Source organism: Mustela nigripes, chromosome 17 (assembly GCF_022355385.1).
Source record: "Mustela nigripes isolate SB6536 chromosome 17, MUSNIG.SB6536, whole genome shotgun sequence".
Lineage (NCBI taxonomy): Eukaryota > Metazoa > Chordata > Mammalia > Carnivora > Mustelidae > Mustela > Mustela nigripes.
Window position 1 is genome coordinate 59047553 of NC_081573.1, and position 24327 is coordinate 59071879.

The 24327-nt window shown below is 59.3% G+C and overlaps 1 protein-coding gene across 9 annotated transcripts in view; it reads left to right on the forward strand.

Annotated features, from left to right (window-relative positions):
- Positions 1-24327, forward strand: part of ACSF3 (acyl-CoA synthetase family member 3) — a 49039-nt gene that overhangs the window by 486 nt on the left and 24226 nt on the right. For 3 of the 9 annotated variants that reach the window (XM_059382854.1, XM_059382855.1, XM_059382856.1), the window contains exons 2-5: positions 4793-5476; positions 6677-6832; positions 18677-18831; positions 19997-20142. In XM_059382854.1, coding sequence (XP_059238837.1) covers positions 4808-5476; positions 6677-6832; positions 18677-18831; positions 19997-20142 — 1126 coding nt within the window. In that variant the 5' untranslated portion in view covers positions 4793-4807. Of the gene's footprint in view, positions 1-170; positions 2956-4792; positions 5477-6676; positions 6833-18676; positions 18832-19996; positions 20143-24327 lie in introns of those variants that run through there. The other 6 variants (XM_059382853.1, XM_059382857.1, XM_059382858.1 and 3 more) reach the window with 6 other exon arrangements.

The window sequence follows — 24327 nt, forward strand, 5'->3', positions numbered from 1 at the left end:
GGGGTCGGGGCCGCGGGGCGGGGGTCGGAGCCGCGGGGCCGGGGTCGGGGCTGCGGGGCGGGGCGGGGTGCGGGGCCGGGGTCGGGGCTGCGGGGCCGGGGTCGGGGCTGCGGGGCCGGGGTCGGGGCTGCGGGGCGGGGCGGGGTGCGGGGCCGGGGTCGGGGCTGCGGGGCCGGCGTCCGACCCCCGGGAAGGCCTCCCTCGAAACGACGGCCTCGCGCGCAGCCCCGGAGCCGCTCGAGGCGCCGGTGCTCTGCGGTGTGCGGGGTCAGGCTGCCCGGCCGGCCGCGCCTCTGGCCAGGCTCCTGCGGAATCCGAGAGCCGCGTGGCCCCTCCGGGACCGCCGGGCCGGCCCAGCTCCCCGGCACGCAGGTTTCTGTGCTCGGGTCGGTGAGGCCGGGCGGCGGCGACAGGGAGAGCCCGTGGCCTGGCTGTGCGTCCTTCGTGGCCATTCCCTCCGGGCCGTGCCGCTGGGAGCGGCGGGAACCCCGTGACCACAGGAGCCCCGGGGTCGGCTGGGGGGGCTCTCCTGAGGGGCGTCTCCTGGTCTTTCTGGACCTGGAGGTGTTGGCGAGGGAGACACCCACGCCCTCTGCCCTCCAGAGGTTGGCATTTGTGCCTGTTCAAGCTGAAATGAAGATGTAGCTCTGTTCTGTGTGTGACCGAGCGAGTTCTGGGTCACTAACCTGAGTGACTTGAAGCTGCTTTGAAGGGAGGGCCCCATGCCCCCACATGTTTGCTGGGAGAATACGTTAGGGCGCCTCTTGGCAGGGGACTCTGGCCATTTACCCAAAGTAAGTTACTTTTGTTGTGAGGCCCCCGGTGAGCACTGGGAGGGCCTCTTCTGGACATCCGCTCCGGGAACTACCCCCTGTGAGCTCAGGCGCCCCCGCGTTGGCTCAGAGGCCCTTTCCTGCCCCGGCCCCCAGCGGCAGCTCCACTGCCCCTCTCAGGAGGGCGTACCTGCAGCGTCCCGCTCCTGGCCGGGTCCCTCCAACAGATGGCCGCAGGCGTGTGTGCGTGCACCTACTGTGTGTCCGCGGGACGCACGTCACTGGCCACACAAACGTCTGTGAACCAGGAGTCCTAGCCAAGAGGACACTGCCGTTCTCTCCTGGTGTCTGCTGCTACCATTTGAGAAATCGGAGAGCGACAGATACTTACAAACCTGGAGACCCACCATCCAGAGCAAATTTTTTTGTGTGTGTGTGCGAGAGAAAATACTAATACTGAAGTTCAAGCATCTCCAGTTTTAAGGAACGAGTGACATTTATTAGGCTTTTAAAAAATCAGATTACGAAGGTCGTACATGCTCATTTCCGAAAAACTCATTTCCGGAAAAAATGGGGAAGTGCTGAGAAATCACAGACATCCCCTGCACCCCTGTGACTTACGAACACGGGGTTTACCTGCCTGTGGCTGCTACTCTTGCAGGACACGGCCTGGCAGCCAGCTCGTGCCCTCCCTGGCTGACCTCCGTAGACCCCATCTGGACCCTTTGGTTTAGAACCAGTTCTCAGTATCATAAATAGTGCTGTCGTGAACCTCCCCTCGGTCCATCTCTGACTGTTTTCTGAGGGTACATCTTAGGGAGCAAAGGGCTTGTGTTTTCTGAGGTTTTTTAGTTTTGTCTTATCTTGGAAGTAACACTGAATTACCCTTTGGGAGGGCCGAGTTGGTGCCCTAGCCAGAGCCCCCCCCCCCCCCCCCCGCTCCTGGGGGCACCCTGGCTGCCAAGACCTCTTGAGTCACTCAGGTGTCAGCCTCTCCGGGCAGCTCCCCATCATGGACACTCCTTGCTGCTTGTCCTACGGCCGAATGGGAGTGTGGGGGGACCCGCCAGGCCTGGACTTGGATCGCCAGTTCTCCCGTTATTTTGTGGTCTAGGGCAGGGGACTTTCCCTTTTGGGTTCTCTGGCGGTTGTTGCTGTGACCGCCTCTCGCGGCGTCCACCCCCAGCCCTGCTTGTGGAGTCGGCCGAGGCCCCACAAGGGAGGAAGATGGGCGCAGCCCTGTTTTCCAGTTCTGTGTCGCCAGCGCCGGGCTCCAGCTTCTCATGGCCGCCGTCTGGCTCGGGATGGTGCTGCTTCTCGGGCCCCGGCAGACGCAGGCAGCTTGCTCCCCTCTCCCAGTGAGGGAGGCAGGAGGTGTCTGTGCTTTGAGATCCTGGAGGGGAACCCTCCCTCTCCCGGGGAGACCTGGACTGGGCACCACCTCTCCCAGGAGAGGGCTGGGAGAAGCAGCTTTTCTAGCTGCCGGGGTGCCCTGCTCCTTAGCACCCCAGAGGACACTGTCCCCTCCACCGCACACTCCGGGACATCTCCAGTGTACTCTCCCCGACAAGAATCCGGCCAGAGAGGCTGGGTAGCAGGTTTTCTAGTTGCACACTGTTTTGTTTTCCCCACTGCCAGTAGGGGGAACAGGAGGGTCTGCAGGAAGTGGGGGACAGGAAACCTGTCAGGCTACGCTGCTTTGCCCCTCGCCAGCTCTCTTTCTTCCTGAAACTGGCATGTCCGACGCACTCATGGCATTACTGATTCCTGACCGCGTGTCAGGTTTCTTGATGCTAGCAGAAGTCCGGAGATGTGGAACCAGTCCCCAGTTCACCTCTGAACCCTGTGTGGGGGCGGGACAGGGCACAGAGAAGGGGTAGGACACCGCGGCTCTGGAAGACCCCCTCCCTCATCTGGGAGTGGCGTGGCTCTGGCGCATCTGAGGGCTCGCCATCCGGTGGGGGCTGTGGGGTGTTGATGAATATTTGCCCAGCACCTTGGAGCAAGGAGCCGCCACTGAGAGGGTGTTCGGAGGTCTGCGGGGCCTGCTGCGGCGTGGCTGGCCTGCACAGAGACCGTGCGGAGCCCCAGCTGCCCCAGAACCAGCGTGCTGAGCAGCTCGAGTTCAAGGCATCACCCTGTTCCGGCAGCTCTCCCTGCCCTGGAGCGTGTGTCCGGTTAGGTAATTACAGAGTGTTGTGTATAATCTGTTGTTAAGAACAGAGAACAAAACTGTTTGGTACGCATAACAAACAATAACACACAAGTTTCTAGGAGAGAAAAGCGTGGCTCTCTGGGGGAGAGAGCCTGCGGAGCTGGGCAGCGCAGGAGACGGAGCCTGCGCCGGAGGGAGGCAGCGGGGGAGCCTGGCCCCTGCCTGCCCTGGGCTTTCCTAAGCACCTCTGTGCTGCTGGGCCTGCCGCGGAGGGGACAACACTTCCAGCTTCTGTTCCGCCGTTCACGGCTGGCAGGTGTCCTGTTGGCCGATGGCATTCAGAGGCGCTGTCTGGGGTCCCCGGGGCCTAGCTGCCCGTGGGAGCGGTGGGTGTGCCGTCGCGAGCTGACGGGGCTGCCAGCTCTGGTGTGCTCGGCCGGGGGAGGAAGCCCCAGGCTGGGCTCCGTCTGTGCCCACCTGCTGGCTGAGCAGTTTTGAATTTTCTTTTGCGTGAGCTAGGGTCAGAGGTGGTCTCCTTGTCGACTGAACAGGGTGGTTGAAGGTCAGGTTGAGAGGCACAAACACGGCAGAGTGTGGGAGGGGCGTCTCACTTGCCGTGTCAGATGGTGCGCATTGGAAATCCCTGGGGAACACGTCAGCCCAGAAAGGGGCTGAGGCCAGGGGCTGAGCCCAGGAAGGGAGACGCGGTGACCCCGCGCCAGAGGCAACGGTGGGCAAGAGTGAGCAGACCAGAGCGGACGGTAGTTGCCGACCTTACCCTGGCTCTGGGAAGGAGTCTTCCAGTTCTGCTGGCGGCAGGGTCCAGCGTGTCTGTGGCCCCGACTCTGGAATGGAGCTGTGCCTGCAGAAGCAATGGCGGAAGTGTGCGTCTGTTCTGTTAGGTGCCGACGCCCGTGCCTGTTCCTGTGAGGTGCTGTCCCCACGCAGGACATGGGCGCAGAGCCACACCAGCCTGCAAAGGCCAGAGCTTCCGACCCACTGCAGGAGGCTGCCTGGCCCTGCCTGGCTCTCTCTTGCCTTGACACTCAGGACATTGCCTTCGGACGCCGGCTGGCCACGGCCCCTTTCAGCAGGCTCTTCCTCCTGGCCGGCCGCACTGGGCAGTTATTTTAATATTAATAGTTAGACTAGCAGGGGGAGAGGGAGGAGTCCCGATTCAGCTTAAAGCTGGACTGACACTCCCAGGACGTGTCCGCACACCTATGTCCCCACACGCCCTCCCTGTGGGGGGTACGTGGAGCAGAAGTGAGCCACGTGTCTGGGCTTGGCCCGTATATGGACAGAAAAGGGGTGCTGAGCCTTCCTTGGGGCTTTCCCCTCTTGGCTAGTCATTTTCCAGCTCAAAACCATTCTACAAGGTGCTTGGGTGGCTCCATGGGTTAAGCCTCTGCCTTCTGCTCAGGTCATGATCTCAGGGTCCTGAGATCGAGCCCCGCATGGGGCTCTCTGGTCGGCGGGGAGCCTGCTTCCTCCTCTCTCTCTCCGCCTGCCTCTCTGCCTGCTTGTGATCCTTCTCTGTCAAATAAATAAATCAAATCTTTAAAAAAAAAAAAAAAAGAACTATTCACAGAATTTGCTTTAAGGGCACTGAATTCGCTTTTCCATGGTTTTACCAAGTTTCATTGTTTTAGCATCTTGACTGCTTTTGAAGTTCGTCCCTAAGAGGAGACAAGAGCCCGAATGTTGGGCAGTGAGTGAACCTGGAAGCTGTCACGCAATGTGCCTCGCCTTCTGCCGGGGGAGGTTACCTCGGGAGTGCAGTGGGCGCGCTCCGTCGGGCAGGCAGAGGTGAGAACAGACGGGTGACCGTGCTTGCTGTTCCTCTCTTCCGGCCCCGCCCCAGGTCCATCAGGCTGGCATGATGCTGCCCCGTCCCGTGATGTCCTTCCCGCGCCTGCTCTGTGCTGTGGCCTCCCAGCGGCTGGCCCCCTGGAGAGGCAGCGGAAGCAGCCCCCTGCACACGGCCCCCGCCGTCTGTGCTGACGGGAGCGCCCCGGTGTACACCCGCGCCTTGGCCTTTGCGGACAGGATTGCTCTGGTTGACCAGCACGGCCAGCACACGTACAGGGACCTTTACAACCACAGTCTGCGCCTGTCCCGGGAGCTGTGCCGTCTCCTCGAGCGTGCTGACGGGGACCTCCAGGAGGAGAGGGTCTCCTTCCTGTGCTCCAACGACGTCTCCTACGTGGTGGCACAGTGGGCTTCGTGGATGAGCGGAGGCATCGCCGTCCCCCTCTACCGGAGGCACCCCCAGGCGGAGCTGGAGTATTTCATCCGGGACTCCCGGAGTGCTGTGGTCCTCGCCAGCCAGGAGTACCTGGAGCTCCTGCACCCGGTGGTCAGGAAGCTGGGTGTCCCCCTGCTGCCCCTCCCACCCACGGTCTATGGTACGGCCCCTGAGGAGCCTGGGGCGTGGGGGGTGCCTGAGCGGAACTGGAGAGACCGAGGCGCCATGATCATCTACACCAGCGGGACTACGGGGAGGCCCAAGGGCGTGCTGAGCACTCACCGCAACATCAAGGCCATGGTGAGTGCTGGGGGCTGGTGGGGGCGGGGGTGCGATACCGGGGCCCCTGGGAGGGGTCTGTCCTGCCTTTCCCAGGCCACCACCTGTGGCTGCCTCCCGTTCTAATGGCCCTCCCTAAAACGTGTGGCCAGAAGCGGCCACCAGCCTTTTGGACCCCGGGGATGGGCTCTGGGAACGCGGGGGCCCCCCGAGGGCTCCTTAGGGCTCCGCAGCCAGCAAAGAACAGTGTGGCCCGTGTATGATGCTGAGGGTTTCAGAGGCAGCAGCTGGGGCGCGAACTTTCAGACGCAGGTTCGGCACTGAGAACCAGCCTTCTCTCGAGATCTGTGTGCAGGACTCGGGTTCCGTTTTCGGGTGCTGTTCTCGTGTTTCAGGGCTCAGCATCTCAGTCGAGCTCCCCAGCTGCTTCACCAACCTGCCATTTCTGTCCTCCGTGCTTCCAAAATACATGGTCCAGACTCTCGTTCTCTAGGAGCAGTAAAATAGGAGACGCTCAGAACCAGAGGGGAGGTGTGAGGTCAGTGCCGCTGAGTCTCAGCGGCGGGGTAAAGTGAGTCCGGGCTGACTGCAGCCGTGGCATCATTGGTAGGTTCTCTCTGTCTCTTGCAAGACGTACCTCTTGTCTGCAGAGACCATCTGCTGCCCAGCGCCTGTGAGGGTGCGTATGTCCGTGTTTGCCCACAGTGGTCATGGAGGCTCGTGGGCGGCATCCTCACGGGTGACTTTCAGAAGATTCCAGTGGGCATGTTTCACGGTGCATCTCATTCAAAGCTCAGGACGTGGTGGGAACCCACCTCCGGGTGCTGTGACCGTTCAGCTGGGAAGAGGGAGGCGCCGAGTCAGGAGGCACAGTGGGGCGGGCGCGCGGATTCAGGCCTGGACCCTGCAGACGCCTGGAACCCCAGGGCCCACTGGAGCCAGGATCACACCCCTGCCTGCCTGGGAAGGGGGCCACCAAGAGCGCATGTGGAGGCGTTGGGGCCCCCGCCTCAAAGCTCTGACCGTGTCCAGTTCTGTTCTTGGACCTGGGGGTCTGCAGACGAGCCAGCAGACCCTTGGGCACGTGGCCCCCGTCCCCTCCAGATGCTGTGAAGGGCTGGCCAGCGGAGCGCGAGCCTCCTGGCTTGTCTCCCCGGTCGCGGAGGCCCTGGCTGGCCTGGTGGCTTCCATCCCGTCTGAGGCTGTGCTGTCATCCCACAGGTGACGGGGCTGGTCCACAAGTGGGCGTGGAGTAAAGACGATGTGATTCTCCACGTTCTTCCACTGCACCACGTGCACGGCGTGGTCAACAAGCTGCTGTGTCCACTCTGGGTGGGGGCCACCTGTGTGATGCTCCCCGAGTTCAGCGCACAGCTGGTAAGTTGGGGGTCAGGCTCGCGCCGTGGCTGGATCCGGGTGCCCGTGGACCAGGCGCCTTCCTCAGTGGTGTCAACTTTGCCAGCTCTCAGAGTCCCTGTTGCTGCTCTAACAAATGATCCCAGACTGGGAGAGCCTACAACACCACCCAGACTTCTCAGAGTCTTGGGGAGCAAACATCAGAGTGTAGGCAGGGCTGCCTGCATCTGGAAAGGCCGTTTCTTGCTGCTTATGGCGTCCCGCGGCCCCATGCTCTTGCCTTTCTGCCGCCTCACCACAGTTTTGTCCGCCGCCTCTGCACCCCGTGAGCACAGGGGTCCGTCTGCGTGGCCCGGGCACCCTGCTTTCTCACAAGCCTTAACTGCGTCTGCAGAGTCCCTTTGCCCCACGAGGTGGCGTATCCACGTGGATTAGAACACGAGGGGGTGTATCCACGTGGATTAGAACAGGACATTTTGGTCCCATTGCTCAGCCAAGAATACCAGCTCTCCTTTGTTCTGGAGCAGGAGATGCAGCTGGGGCCCTTGGTTGGTCCCCGATGTGTGCGTATGTAGCGTGGTGTTCCTTCCTCTCCCAGTCAGCCCAGCAGGGGAGACAGACCTGGTCAGGTGCGGACCTGCCACTGGACTCTGTTTGAGCCTCGGTTTCTCCCACCGCCCCCAGAGAAAGCGGCTGGGCCTGTGCCCTGGGAGGGGCTGCCCGGCACGGCTGGCTGCCTGCGTTCGCCCCGCAGAGATGCTGAAGCCTGGCGCTTTGAAATGTGCGTTGACTTTTGCTACAATTTATGTGATGAACAGAGCTTTTAGTCACAGGGAAGATCTTGAAAAGAGTACGGTCAGGTCATGCCGTGCTACTTTTCAAAACACCAAATAGCCAGGTTGCCGAGGTGAAGAGCCCAGGGCACCCCTGAGGCCAGGCTCCTGGTGTGGACTAGTGGCTGTGCGGGGGCTGTCCCACAGAGGGGGGCCGTCCCAGCCGGAGGAGACCGAGCTCGCGCTCCGGCAGGCGCTCACCCAGCACTCCAGCTGCCTGAAGGCTCCTGGCCCAGCGGATGGTCTGTTAGGGAGAGCCCGGGTTCCCTGCCCGGCAGCCCTCCCGAAGGCGCCTCAGGGCCCCGGTCTCCAGCGGTCAGCAGCGTCCGCCTTCCGGCCTGCCATAGGCCCCGTCTTCCCCTCGTGGCCCAGAGCCTTCATCCCCACGGGTGTCCAGAGGGAGGCTCTGGGGGCGGGCTGGCCTAGCCCCAGCTCAGCCGCACGGAGCAGCACAGCCCAGGCAACCTTCGGCCTCTCTGACCCTCGGTCTCGGCTTCTGGGGAGGAGGAGCAGTGTGAGCGATGCCCCGGGGATGTGCGGAGGGCCCAGCACGCAGCAGGGGCGTCGCAGCCGACACGGACACCTCTCCCAGGAAGACAGAGCATGGAGAAGGGGACCCTTTCTTCTCTGGCGGCCGCTAGAGTTTCAGTCCGGGAGGAGCTCACCTCAGATGAGCCAGTGAGCCTGTCTGCTGACGGCCGGGGGTAGGAGTTAGAGAAGGAGCCGCCGTGGACTGGACAGAAGGGGTGGAGGCCCTCGGGCCCAGGTGGTTGCTTCGGACCTGCCCCGAGAGCCCAGGGCATGGCTCCGGGAGGGCTTGGGGCCTTCTGCGTGTCCCTTTAGCCACGCGCGTCTGTTCCTAAGCAGCAGGGTCCCAAGTGGTCTTATGTGGACAGAGTGTCTGCGGCTTGCAGATGTCCTTTGGGGCCACAGGCTGGGGCGCTGTCCGCTTTTAGACATAAAGGCCTCCCAGCAGATGTGATGTGTGACACCCCCCCCCCATGCACACGCCCCTTCTTGGCAGGGCTCTGACCCAGGGCCCTGCTCTCCCCAACCCTGACTGGATGGACAGCTGCCCTGACCTGAACGAGTGGCCGGCCTTTCTCGGGAGCCACCGCCGTGCTGCCCAGGGTCCCCTGTCTTTGGCTTGGTTTTAGAGGCAGGAAGAGGGCGGGGCAGCACCCGATCTCTGGAGACCTAAGCTTCCAGGTTCCCTTTAAATAGAGGGAGAGGCTGACCCACCCTCACTTGCAGCCCCAGTGGCAGACAGCCGACACTGGCCGATGTGAAAGTCCCCATGTCCCAGCTCCTGATTTGGGAGTGACGTGTATGCGCCTGGCGGGGGTGGCAGGGACACCCTTCGGGGCAGCAGTATGAGACCAAGGAGACCTTTTCTTCCCCAGACCACAGACAAGGAACAGGAAGAAAGCGCTGCCCACCCCCCAACCCAAGCCTGGGCTTCCCCGGGCAACTCACCCGGACCCGGTACCCTCACAGCCCGCTAGCCCGGGTCTCGTCTCCGAGGGCGCTCCGTGTCCCCTTGCCTCTCCCACCCCGCTTCCGACACTCGAGCCTCTCTTGCAGTAAAGGCGCCCACAGCCGTGCTCCCCGAGGCCTCTGCCCTCCTCACCACGGCCCTGCTTCTGCCCCTGCCTTGGTCACCACCTCTGGCCAGGTGTCCTGCACATCTCCTCACTCCCCTGGGATGTCGCCCCTTTTGTTCGTGGGGTGTCCCGAGGACGTAAAGCAGTGCAGGGTCTGGCACTTGTGGGCGAGTGGACGGCACGTGGACCCCTCTCGCTGTGCGAGCAACAACGAGGGTGCGCTGGTGGGCGGCCAGCTCACAACCGCGGTGCGCTGCCTCACTTAAGGACGTTGTGAGTGTGTGGATTTGTGGCACAGGCATTCAGCCGTGGAGGGGGTACAGTTGTTGGTTTAATAAGGTTTTTAGTATCAAGTAAAGAAGAATGTAAGTAGATACAGTGTAACACAGCTGTCCACTTAAAGTCCATCATCCTTGAAACAGTAACTTTCCTGCAAAGGTCTGGGTGTGTACACATTTGTGTCTGTGAACGTTTGTGCTTCTTCTCAGTTTATTTTGCGCATCCCTTAGCAAGATGAATTCTAAGGTATCAGAGAAGCTTCAGGTTTTGAGGGGGATCTGGAAACGCTCAACAGTTTTCCGTGTAAATTAGCAGCGACAGCTTCTTTGCTTTGCACCATGTGGGCTTAAGAGACAGTTCGTAGCTTCTGCTGAGGAACTCTGTGTAAGGTGGGGCCAGGTTTCTGCGGTGGCGGTAGACAGCCTGGGCTCCTGCGCTGAGCCCGGCATGGACCAGCTATGGGGTAACAGGCTCTCCGTGGCCCATGATCGGGCCTCGTGAGATGGCCTTGATGTGAGGACAGGCGGGGAGGTGGGTGAGCAAGTGCGCCGTCACAGCCTGCGGAACATGCCAGCTGCTGATGAGGCCGTGTCCCACCTGTGTCTCCGTGGATTTCCTCTGGTTGATGCCCCAGGATCTCCGCCTCTGGCCAGGGGGGAAATTTCTGCCAAAGGCACTAAATCAGGGTGGTGCCGTGGGACCTCCTGGGAACCTGCCTGCTGGGCGGAGGCTGTGCCAGCTGCCCCAGAACCCTGGTCACGTGGGGTTGGGGCTCTCAGGGGCTCAGCCATGTAGGCTGCTGGGGTCCCCACCCCTGCCCAGGACACTCTTCCTGGCATAACCATGCTGCCCCAGGAGACCTGTGACCCCAGACCAAGTTCATTCTGGGATCTGAGCAGTGGGCATCTTGGTAGGGTTGGGGGGGTGTCTTCAGGCTGAATGTACATCAGGGTGTCTGCAGAGTTGGGGGAGGGGGGCAGAGCGCATGACACTCCCATAGTCTCAGGTCGGAGCTGTAGTGTGGGGGCTCCTCAGGCAGGGTGTACGCACAGACCGCAGGAGCCGGGGCCTCATCACCCACTTTTGGCTGGAGCACCTCAGAACACAAGAACAGCTTTCCATGTTGTTTAGGATTGCCAAAAAACGAGTGATGGTTTGACTCTCGGGGTCACTGTGTTCAGCTGGTTAAGCCTTCCCTGCGGTCCCCCACCTGCCCAGCAGTCCCACAGGGCTGACACCTGAGCTCTCTTTCCCGTCCTGGTGACAGAGCAGAGCGTAGTGGGGAGAGGGTGAGTGAGAGAGGTACCTGGGCCCCTCGCAAGGCTGCCTCCGTGATGGGCGGCGTCCCAGCTCAGCAAGTTTGCTAGCCCATGGGGGTTCCTGTGGGCAGCCTGGTTTGGGAACCACTGTCTGATCTGCTGTGGCAGCTCACAGCACAGCAGGGCTTTGCGGTCCGGCTGCCTCGGAAGCGCTCTTGCCAGCGAGAGGCAGGCTCTGGGGGGCTCGCTCTGCGCACGGAATCCCGAGATGGACGCGTGTTAGTTTCTGGGGGTTTGGGACCGCGGGGAGGAAATGTGGCATTTCAGGGCAGCCGCTGCCCCCTTTGCTGACTTGGGTAAGTGCCAGGACAGGCGCCTTCGGGAGGTGGCATCTGGTGTGTACCTGTGTGCTGGGGTCAGAGGCCAGGCTAGAGGACCACAGCACCAGTCAGCACGTGTTCCCTCCTTCCTGTAGCCTTGCGTGTGAAGCCTGGGGACCAGACGAGGGCTCCCCAGAGTGGACGGACGCCTGTGGGGCCTGTCCTTCCTCATCTCGTGCCAGGCAGCCTGTGAGCTCGGGAGGAGCCCCCCGCCCTGGTACCTCCCCTGGGATGTGGGAGTCTGTCCCGTTGGGAGTCCTCTTGTCCACATGCTCCGGGCAACAGGTGAGACCTTGGGGGGCAGAACGAGGCCTGGCCAAGGGGAGGGTGTTGTCGGGGCTCATCAGACCAGGAGCTGGCAGGGTCTGCACACAGCTCGGCCCCACATAGGAGTGCCACATGGCGTTGGGCAGTTCCACCTTAGCCAGATCAGGATGGCCACACTCTTTTCAGCTGCCCTCATCCAAGGCCACATCTTCCCCAGTGATGGGCAGCGCCAATTTGGCGGACCCATGGCTTTACAAGCCTGTGGGAAGTAAGAGGCTACCCAGAATTTCCAGCAAATCTGCATTCCAGAGCTTGGGTCGGTGGTGGCCGCAGAGATCGGTGCCATGGTGTGTGGGGGGAGAGAGAGCGGCGGGTCAAGCTCATGGCCACACCTGGGCCACAGGGGCCTTGTCAGGCAGCCGTCCTGTCCCCACGGATTCCATCCTTGCTCGCGGCTGGTACACCGTGGTCCGGAGCCGTGAGCTCTTTCCTCCCGGCTCAGCTGCAGGAAGCTTGCCACACCCATTTCTTATCTTCGCTTCTGCTTCTCTGCTCAGTAATAAGAAAGTGGGCTTGTGTTCACCTACGTGAACTTCCTCGGTCATACCAAATGTTGATTGAACATCAATTCTTAATATCTTCCTGCTAATAAATATTAGTTCACGTCTGTGCTTGGGGAGAATTGTACCGTATCAGCTTTAGGGGCCTTGAGAAAGATCACCTAATCTAACCCCCTTCATCAAGTCTTAAAACTTTCTAAAGTCGGTTGTGTCTCGGAGCCCGGCGACACAATGACTGCCCACGCACTGTCACCTGGCCTTGGCGGCTCCGGGCTTGGGGTCGCTCTTGTTTCGGCCGGACGCGTCCTCTCCTGTGTCAGGTCGATCGAAAGGAACCACAGATTCCATTCCGTGTCAGATGCTTTCTGCATCCCTGAAGCTAAGGATGCTCTTTCTTAGAGTTGTGACGGTGCTGTCATCATGGAGTGACGAGCCAGAACCCCCAATGTCAGGTGTCACCAGCAAGGTCCTCAGTGCCAGGGCTGCCCGTGGCCTCCAGTGTGCCTGGCTTGGATCCCGGGGACGCCCGGCCCCTGCTGGCTTCCCTTTGCGTCTTCCTGGCGTGTGTTGTTGAAGAAGTCGTACTGCGTGTCCTTTTGCAGACTGCATCCGATGGTATCATTTAACATGTTCCCTGTCCCTTGTATCCCCTGAGATTTCATGGCTGGCTTGAGAGATGGGATTCAGGTTCCCATTTTGTGGTGGTGAGCGGGAGACTTCCCAGTGGTGGGCGGCCTAGCAGTCCCCCAGGGCACCTGCTGTCGTCCGCACTCACTGAGGCTCACCGCCCAGAGCTCGGGCGCAGGGTCTGAACGGCGGGAAGGCTCGCTTCCACGGACGATGATGTGCGCACATTCAGCCGTGTGTGCATCAGGCATGTGCCGCATCTGCCTTTATGCCTGTGCCCCCAGTGCTGCTGCCTGCACCCAGGTGAAGACAGAGGATCTTCTCCTCGCCCCGGCAGGTCCTCTCCTGCCTCAGCACCCTTCCCCCGCACCCACCAGAGCGGACACTGGCCCAGCTCTGTTGCCGTGGGTCTATTCCGCGTACTCCTCGTGTGAATGAACACGACAACACGTGCTCCCTTGTGCCCTGCGGCTCATGGCGCTGCACTGGGATTCATTCTTGGGCTACGTCGCTTGTCACTTGGTCTTTTGTGTTGCTGCGTTGTGTTCCATCGCTTATCCCTACTGCCGCGGAGGACATTGGGTTGTTTCCAGTTTGGGGACATTATGACTAAAGCTGCTATGGACATTCTCATCGGGATCTCTCTGGGGGCGCTTCTCTTGGGTCTGTGCCTGCTGGTGCCAGACACTATCTGGCCTGACCGACAGACTCCTCCAAGACAGTGAGGGTGGGGCTGGCTCCGTGTGGCTCCGTGTGGCTCCGTGTGGCACCGTGTTGCTCTGTGTTGCTCCGTGTTCTCATCACATCCGCAGGTGTGTTTTCGCTTCCTTTTGTTGAGGTGTGGTATGCATGCAGTGTGACTCACAGATCTCAGTGTGTGGTTCACCGTGTCATGGTGAGTGTGTGGGGCACACCAGCTTGGACATGAGATGTTCCCGGCCCGCCGGGAGGTCTGTGGTGCCGCCTTCCAGCCGCCCCACCAAAGACCGCCACCTCGTTGCTAAGAGCAGCCGATCTGTTTCTGAAGCTTGCGTGGGATGGGCCCACGGCAACTGTGCTCCTGCGTCTCGTGCGTCCCCGTAATACCTTTGAGATTGATCCGCGTCCACACGGCAACAGCCGATTCCTTCTCGTGATCGCAGTCCCACAGCTGGCATCGCTATCCTGTGGCTGGACATTTGGGATGGTCTCTGTTTTGGCTTTCAGAGAAAAGCTGCCAGGAGCATTCTGTGGAAGTCTCTTTGGAGATGTGTATGTTCATTTCTCTGGGGTAGGTACCAGGAGTAGGATTACTGGGTTGGCGAGTCCTGTGCGGTTAACTTGAGAAACTGTCGACTCTCGTTTCTGTTCTGTGCTTCTGTCCATGGGGACAAGGGCCACAGGGCTCCACCCTGCCAGCGCTCAGATGCTCGGACTTGTTACATTTCAGCCGCCCTCCTGGGTGTGCGGTGCCCTCACTCTTGTTATAAAATCTGCGTTTCTCGTGAGCACCTTTCTGTGTGCTTGTTGGTCATTCAGAGATCTTTTCAAAGTGAGCCATGTCTTTGTTACTGATCTGTAGGTGTTCTTTATATCTTCTGGATAGAAGGCCTTTGTCAGAATGATATATTGTGAATCTCCAGTCTGGTTTTTGTTTCGCAAACCAGTGTCTTTTTTAACAGTGTCTTGTGATACAGAGAATTTTTACTTTTGAAGCACTGATTTGGAAGCAGTAATGTGTGGCCATCATTGACTTACTCAGAGTCTTGGGGAAGGCATTAACATTTCACGGCTAAGTGTGACGCTAGCTGTTGGTTTTGTAGATGCCGCCTGTTAGCTGGAGGACCTACCTGGCGCCTCCTTGTCTGCCGAGAGCTTTTACCTTCCAGGATAGAGTGTTAGATGGCTCTGTCTGCTGTGATGATCACGTGGCATCTGCCCCTTCGTTTGTTGTGTGTTTCCTCCATCACTGTGGTCTGCTCACACACTCCTTCCGTGTTTCCAGCTTCCTCGCCTGGCAGCCTGGCAGCAGACGCCCTCGGTTGGGATGTACTGTCGTTTTCTGTATTGCTGCATTTCATTTGCTGTCATTTTGCTCAGGCTTCTGCACAAGTGTTTGTGAGGGGCGTGGTCTGCAGCTCTCTCGGGACCTTCTCGCTGGGCTTCCATGTCGGCACAGTGCTCCCTTGGGAAGGGCTTCTTCCTGGGCCAGTTTGTGTGAGGCTGAAGCTCTTCTTCCCTTGAGTGTCTGCTCGAGCTCACCGTGGAAGCCGTCCAGGCCAGACCTCTCCAGGAAGGCTTTTAGTTAAGGGTTCGATTCCTTTAACAGATACAAGACTTCTAATGTTTATATTTTGTTTCTTGTGTCTGTCTCGGTAAGTTTTGCTTTTTAAAGGAAATTGTCCATCTCATCACAATTGTGAAATTCACTGTAAGTTCTCTCCTTGTGCATTTAGTGCCTCTGGGGTCTGTGGTGATGTCTCATTGTAGCTCCGAGCGGGTGGTCTATGTTGCCCTTCTTATCTCTTGGCCATCGCCATGTCAGAGGCTTTTCCCTAATGCACCTGTGCTTCCTGTGTGTTTGACGTCTGTCCGTTACTCCGTCCTTTATCTTCATAACACGTCGTCACTGTTGTTGCTTTAAGCAGTCAGGAGCCTGTAGCGCCGACACCGATTGCCAGGCCTTTCCCGCGGCGCTTCCCATGTGCTCCTCAGCTGTGTCCTCGTTGGCTGGGCTCCCCAGTCTCCCAGCGTGTTCCCCTCCAGTGTCATGTCTTTCTTGCAGCTCTGTCTAGGTGTGATTCACACACCCTGGAAGTCACTGTTGCAAATGATTCAGTGATTCTTCATAAATCTAGAGTTGTCTAGAGCCATTGTCTCACTCCCTGCTCCCACGCCACCCTTGGTGACCGCCATCAGCCTGTGTCTCTGCACAGTCCCTTTCCTGGACAATGTGTGTGTACTGAGTCCTACAGCTTGCAGTGTTTTATGTCTGGCTTCCTTCTTTCTGCAAAACACCTCAGAGTTTCACCCACGTTGTAGGATACGGGGCAGCGGTTGCCTTTTTGTTCCTGAAGAGCACCCTGTTTTGTGGGTACGTGTGCTCTGTTTGCCCAGCAACTGTCTCGTGGACTGTGGGTTGCTTCCAGTTTGGGTCTTTTAAGAATAATGCTGCCGTGAAAATTTGCACACAGGCCCTTGTGTGGACATGTTTTCATTTACCTTACAGAGATATGCAGTAATGGAATTGTCAGATTATAGGGCAAGTTTATGTTTCGTATTTTAAGAAACTTCCAAACTATTTTCCACATGGGCTATTGTTTACATTCTCACCAGCCGTTTGCAAGGACCCTAGTCTCTCCGCGTCAGGCCAGTCCTTATTGTTGTGGTAAGTAATTGTTCCAGTTCTAGCTGACAGGAGGTGAGATCTGCTGTGCTTTCAATTTGCATTTCTTTTTCTTTTTTAAAGATTATTTATTTGAGAGAGAGTATGTGGGCAGGGAGGGGCAGAGGCAGTGGGAATCTGAAGCAGAGTCTGTACTGAGTGCAGAGCCCGACATGGGGCCTGATCTCAGAACCCTGGGATCATGACCGGAGCCAAATCCAAGAATTGGACACTTAACTGACTGTGCCGCCCAGGCACCCCTCGATTTGCATGTCCTTAATGAGCAGTGATGCTGAGCGTTTTTTCATGGTCTCTGTTGCATTTCTGTATCTTCCTGGTGAGATCTTCAGACCTTGGCCCATGTTTGTGTCGGGTTGTTGATCTCATTGAATCGTCGGCCTTCTGTGTACGCTCCACACGTCCGTCTTTCGTCAGACGGATGTTTACAGGTGTTTTCTCCCAGTCTGGTTTGTCTCTTCATTTTCTTAATGGTGTCTTCTGAAACATGTGATTTTAGTTTGGATGAAATCCATTGTATCAGTTAATTTCATAGATCATGTTTTTGGTGTGATATCTGAAAAATCTTTGCTCATCCAAAATAATGGAGATTTTTTCCTAGAAGTTGTCTAGTTTGAGCTCATGCATTTAAGTCTCTGGTTCACTTTGGGTGAATTTTTGTGTCGGGCAAAGGTCTGGAATCCGTCCCTCTGCAGGTGGCTGCTCAGTCCCCCTTGTGCTGTCTTTTGGAAAGGTCAGTCTTTCCCCAGCTGAAGTGAGGGCTCTCCCTCTTGTCAAAAACCAATCGGCCACAGGGCGCCTGGCTGGCGCAGTTGGCTGAGTGCCTGATTCTTGGGGTTTTTTGTTTTTTGTTTTCAGATTTTATTTATTTATTTGACAGACAGAGATCCCAACTAGGCAGAGGCAGGCAGGGGGTGGGGGGGAAGCAGGCTCCCGATGTGGAGCTTGATCCCAGGATCCCAGGACCATGACCTGAGCCGAAGGCAGAGGCTTTAGCCCAATGAGCCACCCAGGCGCCCCATGACTCTTGGTTTTGGCTCGGGTCGTGACCTCAGGGTTGTGAGGCTGAGTCACCCAACAAGGCTCAGCGCTCAGCGGGGCGTCTACTTCTCCCTCTCCCGCTGCCCCTCCACCATGCTCACTCGCTCACACGTGCGCACTCTCTGTAAGATAAATAAATACACAGAGTCTTTACAAACAGACAACGGGCCGTGCAAGTGTTGCTTATCCTGGGCTCTGGTCGGTCTGTCGATCTGGGGCTCTGGCCTCCCACCGGCACCGCGCTGCTGTGGTCAGTTTTATCCGGAGCAAGGTCAGGAGTTGAGGTGCGAGTCCTCCACGCTTATTCCCCCTTTCACACTCCTCGTGGCTCTCTCGGGTCTCTACCCTCCCGTGTGAGTGCCGGGTCAGCCGGTCAGTTTCTGCGCCACGGTTCCATGGGGATCTGGGGGGCGCGTTGACGCTGCAGCTCAGGCTGGGGAGACACACTGTTTGGTCTGTGTCGAGGCCACGAGTCCACAGACGCGGGGTGTCCCTGCCAGGCCCACAGCTGTGCCGTGTGGTGCTTCCTCTGTGGCCCGCACGTTCCTCCCTCTGCTCTGTCCTGTGCTGTCCTCCTTCTGTGTGGACCTTTTCCATGAGCCTGTGTCTCACCATTTCTGTCCGTCCTTCTGTACTGCCCCGTCTGCGTCCGAGTCTGTCCGGTGAATTCCGACTTCAGAAAGCACGTCTCCTGTTTTGTAATGGTTCTCTTTTGTATTTCCACTTCGCTGATGAAACCCTTGATTTTCCCTCATTTTGTTCATCTTTTCTGCAAAATTCCATAGGCCTGTCTGTTGTAATGACCTCGAATCCCTTGTCTGATTAACTCCAACATTGGATCTTCTGAGGGTCGGCCTCTGTTGACTTTCTCTCCATGATCATGGGTCACTTTTTCCTGTTTCCCTAAATGCTTCGCAGTGTGGCGGTGCTGATCGTTGTCTTTAAAAGAATGGTATTATTTCCCCCAATACGCCCGCCCTCCACGCAGCCCTTCCTCTTATGGGTCAGGGCGCACGGGATTGGCCCCTCGAACACTCTGGAGCGAGGTCTGGTCGCCGGAGGCTTACTCGGCAGTGATGTGGTGAAGACCGAGAGGGACGTCGCGCCAGTTTCTCTAAGACTGGGGAACACCTGCCCACAGGGAGGCCTTGGGGCATCTCTGTATGGACACAGGGAGCATCTGCCACCCAACAAAACACAGAATGCACGTGGTTTTTCCTCACCTCACCGGATGGTCACGCATCCACCATCTCCGCACGTCTGCTGGGGCTGGGGCCGGGCCCAGGGCCGACCCGCAGGCTCACCGGTGCCACCTGGGAGCGGGGGAGGTGCGTCCCCCCTCCTGGCAGCAGACCCGAGGCCAGAGCCGTGCCCCTACTCTCTCCCTGCAGACTGTCCCCCCTCACAGGTCACCCTGCAGCCGGACGCCAGTGTCCGGCACGGGGGACTCCCACAAGAACGACCAGAGTCGCTCAGGTGACACGCCTCATTGTGGGAGCCGCGTCCGGGGCTTAAAGCGGAGGAGGAGGGCGGTCTGTGTTCAGGGAGCCGCGCGGGAGCCAGCCGCGTCTCCGCGTCGGAGCCTGTGCGAGTTTTCTCATGGCTCCCGGTACCCCTCCTGCTTCCTCTCCAGGTGTGGGAAAAGCTCTTAGGTGGTGAGAGCCCCCGGATTAACGTGTTCATGGCGGTGCCCACGATCTACGCCAAGCTGACGGATTATTACGACAGACATTTCACCCAGCCTCACGTCCAGGCTTTTGTCCGCGCAGTTTGTGAGCAGAGAATTAGGTAAATGGAAGCGGCTCGCTCTCCTGCCCCGAAGGCCATAGAGGGCAGCTGACATCGTGTATGTTCAGCCAAACAGGCCCGAGTGGTAGGAAGCAGTATTCTCCAGCCTTTAAAGCTGTAGCGAGCTACGTTTCCTGCGCGTCTGTCCGTGTTCTGTCTCTCTCTGCATCTGTCTCTGTCTGTCTCGTGGTCCAGTTGGAAGGACGAGGTCTCAGGCCCCCCGTTCTGGCCCTCGAGCCCCCCTCCCCCATGGAGCGCCCCCACCCCTACCCTGCCCCTCGAAGCCCCGTTGACAAACATGTGCTGGACCTTCCGGGACCTTCCGTGGCATGAGGCTTGTTCTGCTCTCTCGCAAGCCCACAGACACAGCGCCCTTTGGCCTGATTCTTGCTCGGGTGTGAGCCCTGAGACCGTGCACACGCAGGTAGGTGGCCTGGCGACTTCTGCTGGGACCAGAGCCCCATGACACATGTCCCGTGGCAAGCACAGCCTCTCACGGCACACAGAGCCCACGGCCTGGCTGGCGTGAACGGGCCGCGCTCGGTGTGGTGCGAGTGACCAGTGTCGTGCTGCGAGCTCACCAACTGCCTCGGTGCTCGGCTCTGGGCGGTCTCCATGGCTGCCCCTCCTGCTCCTCAGACCTGGAAGCAGTTTACCCCCCCAGACCAAATTCTTACTATCATAGCTGTGGTCTAGGGCCACTTACAGACCACGTATTTGTCGTGTGCAAAGAACGCCTCCAAAGACCCTAAAATTTTTTATTGTAGTTACCTGTTCCTTTTTTTTTTTTTTTTAAGATTTTATTTATTTATTTGACAGAGAGAGATCACAAGTAGGCAGAGAAACAGAGAGAGAAGGGGGAAGGCTCCCCGCTGAGCAGAGAGCCCGATGCGGGACTCGATCCCAGGACCCTGAGATCATGACCTGAGCCGAAGGCAGAGGCTTTAACCCACAGAGCCACCCAGGTGCCCCTACCTGTTTCTTTTGAAGACCTGTTTTGCTCGATGATGCCCCCACAAACTCTGAAAAGAACAGAGTTCGGGTTTAGCCACCGGCGGGCGTTGTCGTCATGAGCTTGGGGACACTGGTGTTGCATGGAGAGCGCGGCACTGTCCGGCCCAGGGCTGGCTGCAGGAAGCTGAGGCTGCCTCTCTTGTGCTCGTAGGTTGATGGTCTCAGGGTCCGCCGCCCTGCCCCTGCCGGTGCTGGAGAGGTGGCAGGGCATCACAGGCCACACTCTACTGGAGCGCTACGGCATGACGGAGATCGGCATGGCCCTGTCCAACCCCTTGACCGCCACGCGTGTGCCAGGTACAAGCAGCCTCCTGGCTGTGTCCTCGCCCTCAGCTGGGCCGGGCCGGGGAGGACGCTGCCTTGCCGGGCCAGGGAACTTACTTGGGGCGGCTGTGGCCTGTCCCCTGTGGGCACTCACATTTTTCCCACGTGGCCATCAGGGACAGGACAGAAAGGTGTCCTTGAAACCAGTGTCCTTCCCGGGTGACAAATGGGAAGAACAGGAATGACTAGGACCATGTGCTCAGCAGAGTGCCTCCCGGGCTGTGGGGGAGGGGGGTCCCCTATGATCTGCTAGCAGACAGGGCTCCGTGCCCTGGGCTCACTGTCCAGCCTTCCCTGAGATGCTTTAACGTTAAGTCAGACTTGCACATCCTGGCTCCTTAGCAGGGACCCTGCTGACAGAGCCACAGCCTGAGGTGTGTATGTGCCCCGCTCCGCTCCCGGCGCTCTCCTGGTCTCCACGCGGCGTGTCCCCCAGCCCTGGGAGCCCACAGCACAGGAGAAGTCCCAGCAGCATAGCTCTGACTCCGTGATTACGTCCCTGCATCTCGCACACTCAGTCACGCTCACCCTGCCCATGTCTGTTTCCATGAGGTTCTGGAAACAGGTTTTGAAAAGCCGACCCAGGCTTGAGGTGAGGTCGGCTGTGACGGCTCAGCACCTCCTCCGCCCCAGGCCAGGCCAGCACGCGTCTGTTCTCTCTTATAGTCGGGCTGCTTCTGGAATGTCATACAATGACTCGTACAGGACATGGCCTTTGGGTCCTTTACCGGGATGTGTCCAAGACTCACCCATGTGGACGTGGGTTCCTTTCCCTCACTGAGTAGAATCCCATGTATGGACAGGCCACTGTTTCTTAGCCTGCTCCCCCGCCAAAGGACACGGGCTTGTGTCTGGGGACAGTAACCAGCAGAGCTGTTGTAGACATTCGTGTGTGCAGGTCCTCTGCAAACACGTGCCTTTTTATTTCTCGTGGGTCAACACCCAGGGTGGGGTTGCTGGTCAGAAGGTGGGTGAGTACTCAGCCTCCCCAAAAGCGGCCACACTGTGTCCAGAGCAGCCCCCGACGCACGGGTGACGTTATCCCATTGACACAGGCTTTAGGCAACCATACAAGTGGCCGGGGCTGTGCGGCTGGCCTGGGGTGGAGCGGGCGTCCGCACTGTTGCCCCGGGACACCTGCTTTGCTGGGAGTGCATGGTGTCGGGGGGAGGGAGCAGAGAGGCCTGGGGAACCCCCTGGTTCATTGGAAGAGCAAACAAGACCAGGCGCCAGGACGGGAAGCACTGTGCAAGGGAGGCCCAGCAGGGGCTCACCCTGGTGCTGGAGGGAGCACCCCCAGCTGAGAGGGGAAAGCAGAGGTCAGGACAGAGGTCCCACGAGCGTCCCCAACTCACGGGGCCTTTTCCAGGAAGAGTAGAACACGAAGGCTCCGATTCCCAAGGTTTATTAGGCAGAAATCCTTGGGTCTGAGGTGGTGGCAACAGCTGTGACCCGGCCTCAAGGACACTGTGAGGTACGTGCAGGCATGGGTGCAGTCACTCCTTTTGCCTCGGGATCAGATGCCCGTGACCGTGTCTGTGAAGCAGGCCACCAGCGGTCGAGTACAATGCTGGTTATTCAGTTTAGAGAACAAAGTGGTGTCGTTTCTGGAGAAACCTGGTTGAGGGCTTTCCTTGGTATCGGGTGGGACGTGGCCACGCCCCCCACCCCTGGGCCCCACACCTGCTTCCAGCTCAGGGTCACTCCAGCCCGGCCCCTCCTTCCGGCTGCCTGCAAGGCCTCTGAGTGTGGCTGTCACGGTCCATGCAGTGAACACCGGGTCCATTAAAGGTGCTCAAAGGCTGACGGGCGCATAGGGCAAAGCCAGCCTTGAAAGAGGGACCTGCTGCACGAAGAGTATCGTTTGCCGCGTGCCAAGATCTGGGTTGGATCTTCTGACTGATCTTCTCTGTGTCCCTGGCGGGTACCACGAAGGGGGATGAATAATTCATGGCCTCGTGCGGCCAGGCCTAATCAGCAGTAATTGGAGGTGGAGATCAGAGGCGCGAACAGCTCCTGCGGCGGGCTCCGTGGCACGCTGCCAGGGGCTCCAGGACCCGAGCGGCCCCTTCTGATCCTCTCGGGACCAGCTGCAGAGCGGCCTCCCTCCCTAGATGCTGGACAGGGCCGCAGGCCAGTTACGCTTATCTGGGGAGAGCCAACAGCGGTTTGGAGAGATTCAGAAGAACGAGACGCACATCTGACTGTGGCCCACACCGCCGCCCAGGTGGACACCAGAAGGGGCGCTGTCCTCGCAGGGGCAGGACAGGACAGGAGGGGGGTGCTGTCCCCACGGGGGCAGGAGACTGCTGCTGCTGATGGCTCTGCTCCATCTGGCCCACTCGGGCGGGTGGGCGTGGCCTGGAGCCAGGGCTGCCCCGCACCGACTGCAGCGTCTGCCGTGCGGGACCCTCACCCGGCAGTACCCCGGGCCTACGGGACTGTGGCCATTGTCTCTGCCTGGAGATGTCAGTCGTGTCTGATGCTGTCTCCAGCTAGGGTTCCGTCAGCACCTCCCTCGCAGGTCGTAATGGCCATGACAGCGTTCACTCCTGAGATGGGGAAGGGGCCAGAGCCGAGCAGGAGGAAGCCGGGAAGAGGGTTCCTTCCTTTTTAAAAAGTGTCCGAAGGAGAAGGCAGTGGACGGAAAGGCAGGAGGAGGACCGTGAGTGCGGAGGCTGGTGCTTTCGGCTCAGGGGGACGGTCAGAGGACCCTCTTCTGGTAAGAAATAGACATTTGGTCTCTCTCCATAGCTGGTACTGAGGTCCTGGAACCCTTGGAATTTTCTAGGTGATGGGAGCCACAAGGGGGTCTTACTGTTCACTGAAGCCCCTCCCCAGCACCTGAGTGTGTGTGAAGGAGACAACGTGGGACCACCGGGCCAACTGGAGGGGCAGAGCCTCTGGGGAGAGGGGCTGCGGGCTGAGTCAGTGGCCGCTGGCTTCATGAGTTGTGGGATCTCCATAGAAACCCTAAGGATGCTGGTGCACAGAGGAGGTGCTGGGGGGTGCCCTGGGGGCACAGGAGCTGGGGGACCCCCCTTCCTGGGCATCTCTCCCATCTGCTCTTCCTGAGTCAGGTCCTTCATCAGAAGGTGGTGGTGGGCAGCTCAGCTCTGCGGGGTTCCAGGAGAGGGCGCGTGGGACGCTCCGGTCAGTGGTCATCTGGGGATGACCAGTCCGCTGTGACTAGCTCGGAAGTAGGCGGTGTTCAGGTGGTGCCTTGCCCTTCTCCGGCTGGCAGCAGGGCCCACGTACCTCCCCCTGCAGAGCTCGGCAGGACAGGGGAAGAAGAGCCAGCCTTGATTTCTGAGCGAAGCCGGGCTCCTGCGGAAGGTTCTCTTGCAGCGGACAGTGCTCGTTCTGATTGCCTACTCGGCGGCCGAGGGGCTCTGCCTCTGCCCGGCCTCATGACTGGGTCAATCAGCCGACGGCTGCACTCCATGTGCCCTTGGCGCTCCGGCTCCTCGTCCCGGTGCAGCAGCAGGAAACTGCGGCCTTGTCAGGACATGTGGCGGGGTCCACATGGCCCGTCTGAGCCCCTCCTAGCTGGCTCCCATACCACACGGGCCTCCTCCCTCAAACCTGCTCTGTGGCTTTAACATGTTTTCGTCATGAGTCACCACCACACACTGTGGTCACTGAGGGCTGACACCGAGGTCATGCTGAGCTCCGGCCCTAACACAACAGCACTTGGGAGCCGTGTGAGGACCCTGGGCCCTAGCCCACCCCCGAGCCGCAGTCAGCCCTTATGCGTGAGCGCGATGCCAGGGGACAGCAGTGTGTGCAACGGAGGAGTTAAGCTTGTTGCTGAAAAGAATCCACAAGGAAAGGAACTGTTCATTTAATCTAGAAAAGGAAACGACCTTGAGGTCACCCAAACGCATGTCTGGACCGCGTGTGGAGCAGCGTCTGGTCTTTGCTGGCAGTGCAAGCGAGGCCACGAGTGGGGCTGGAGGGGCTGGGCTCACAGGACGTCCCGTCTGGTCCCCGTGTCTCCTTTGCACACTGCGGATGATGCTCCCTCGCTTCCCGGCCGGCGTCTCTCATGTCCCGGTGCCTGTGTGGCCCCAGGCTGTGAGCACTGGCACCGGCAGAGGCCTGGTCCCAGGCTCCATAGGGAAAGTCCAGACCAGGCAGGTCCACGCAGGCAGGAGT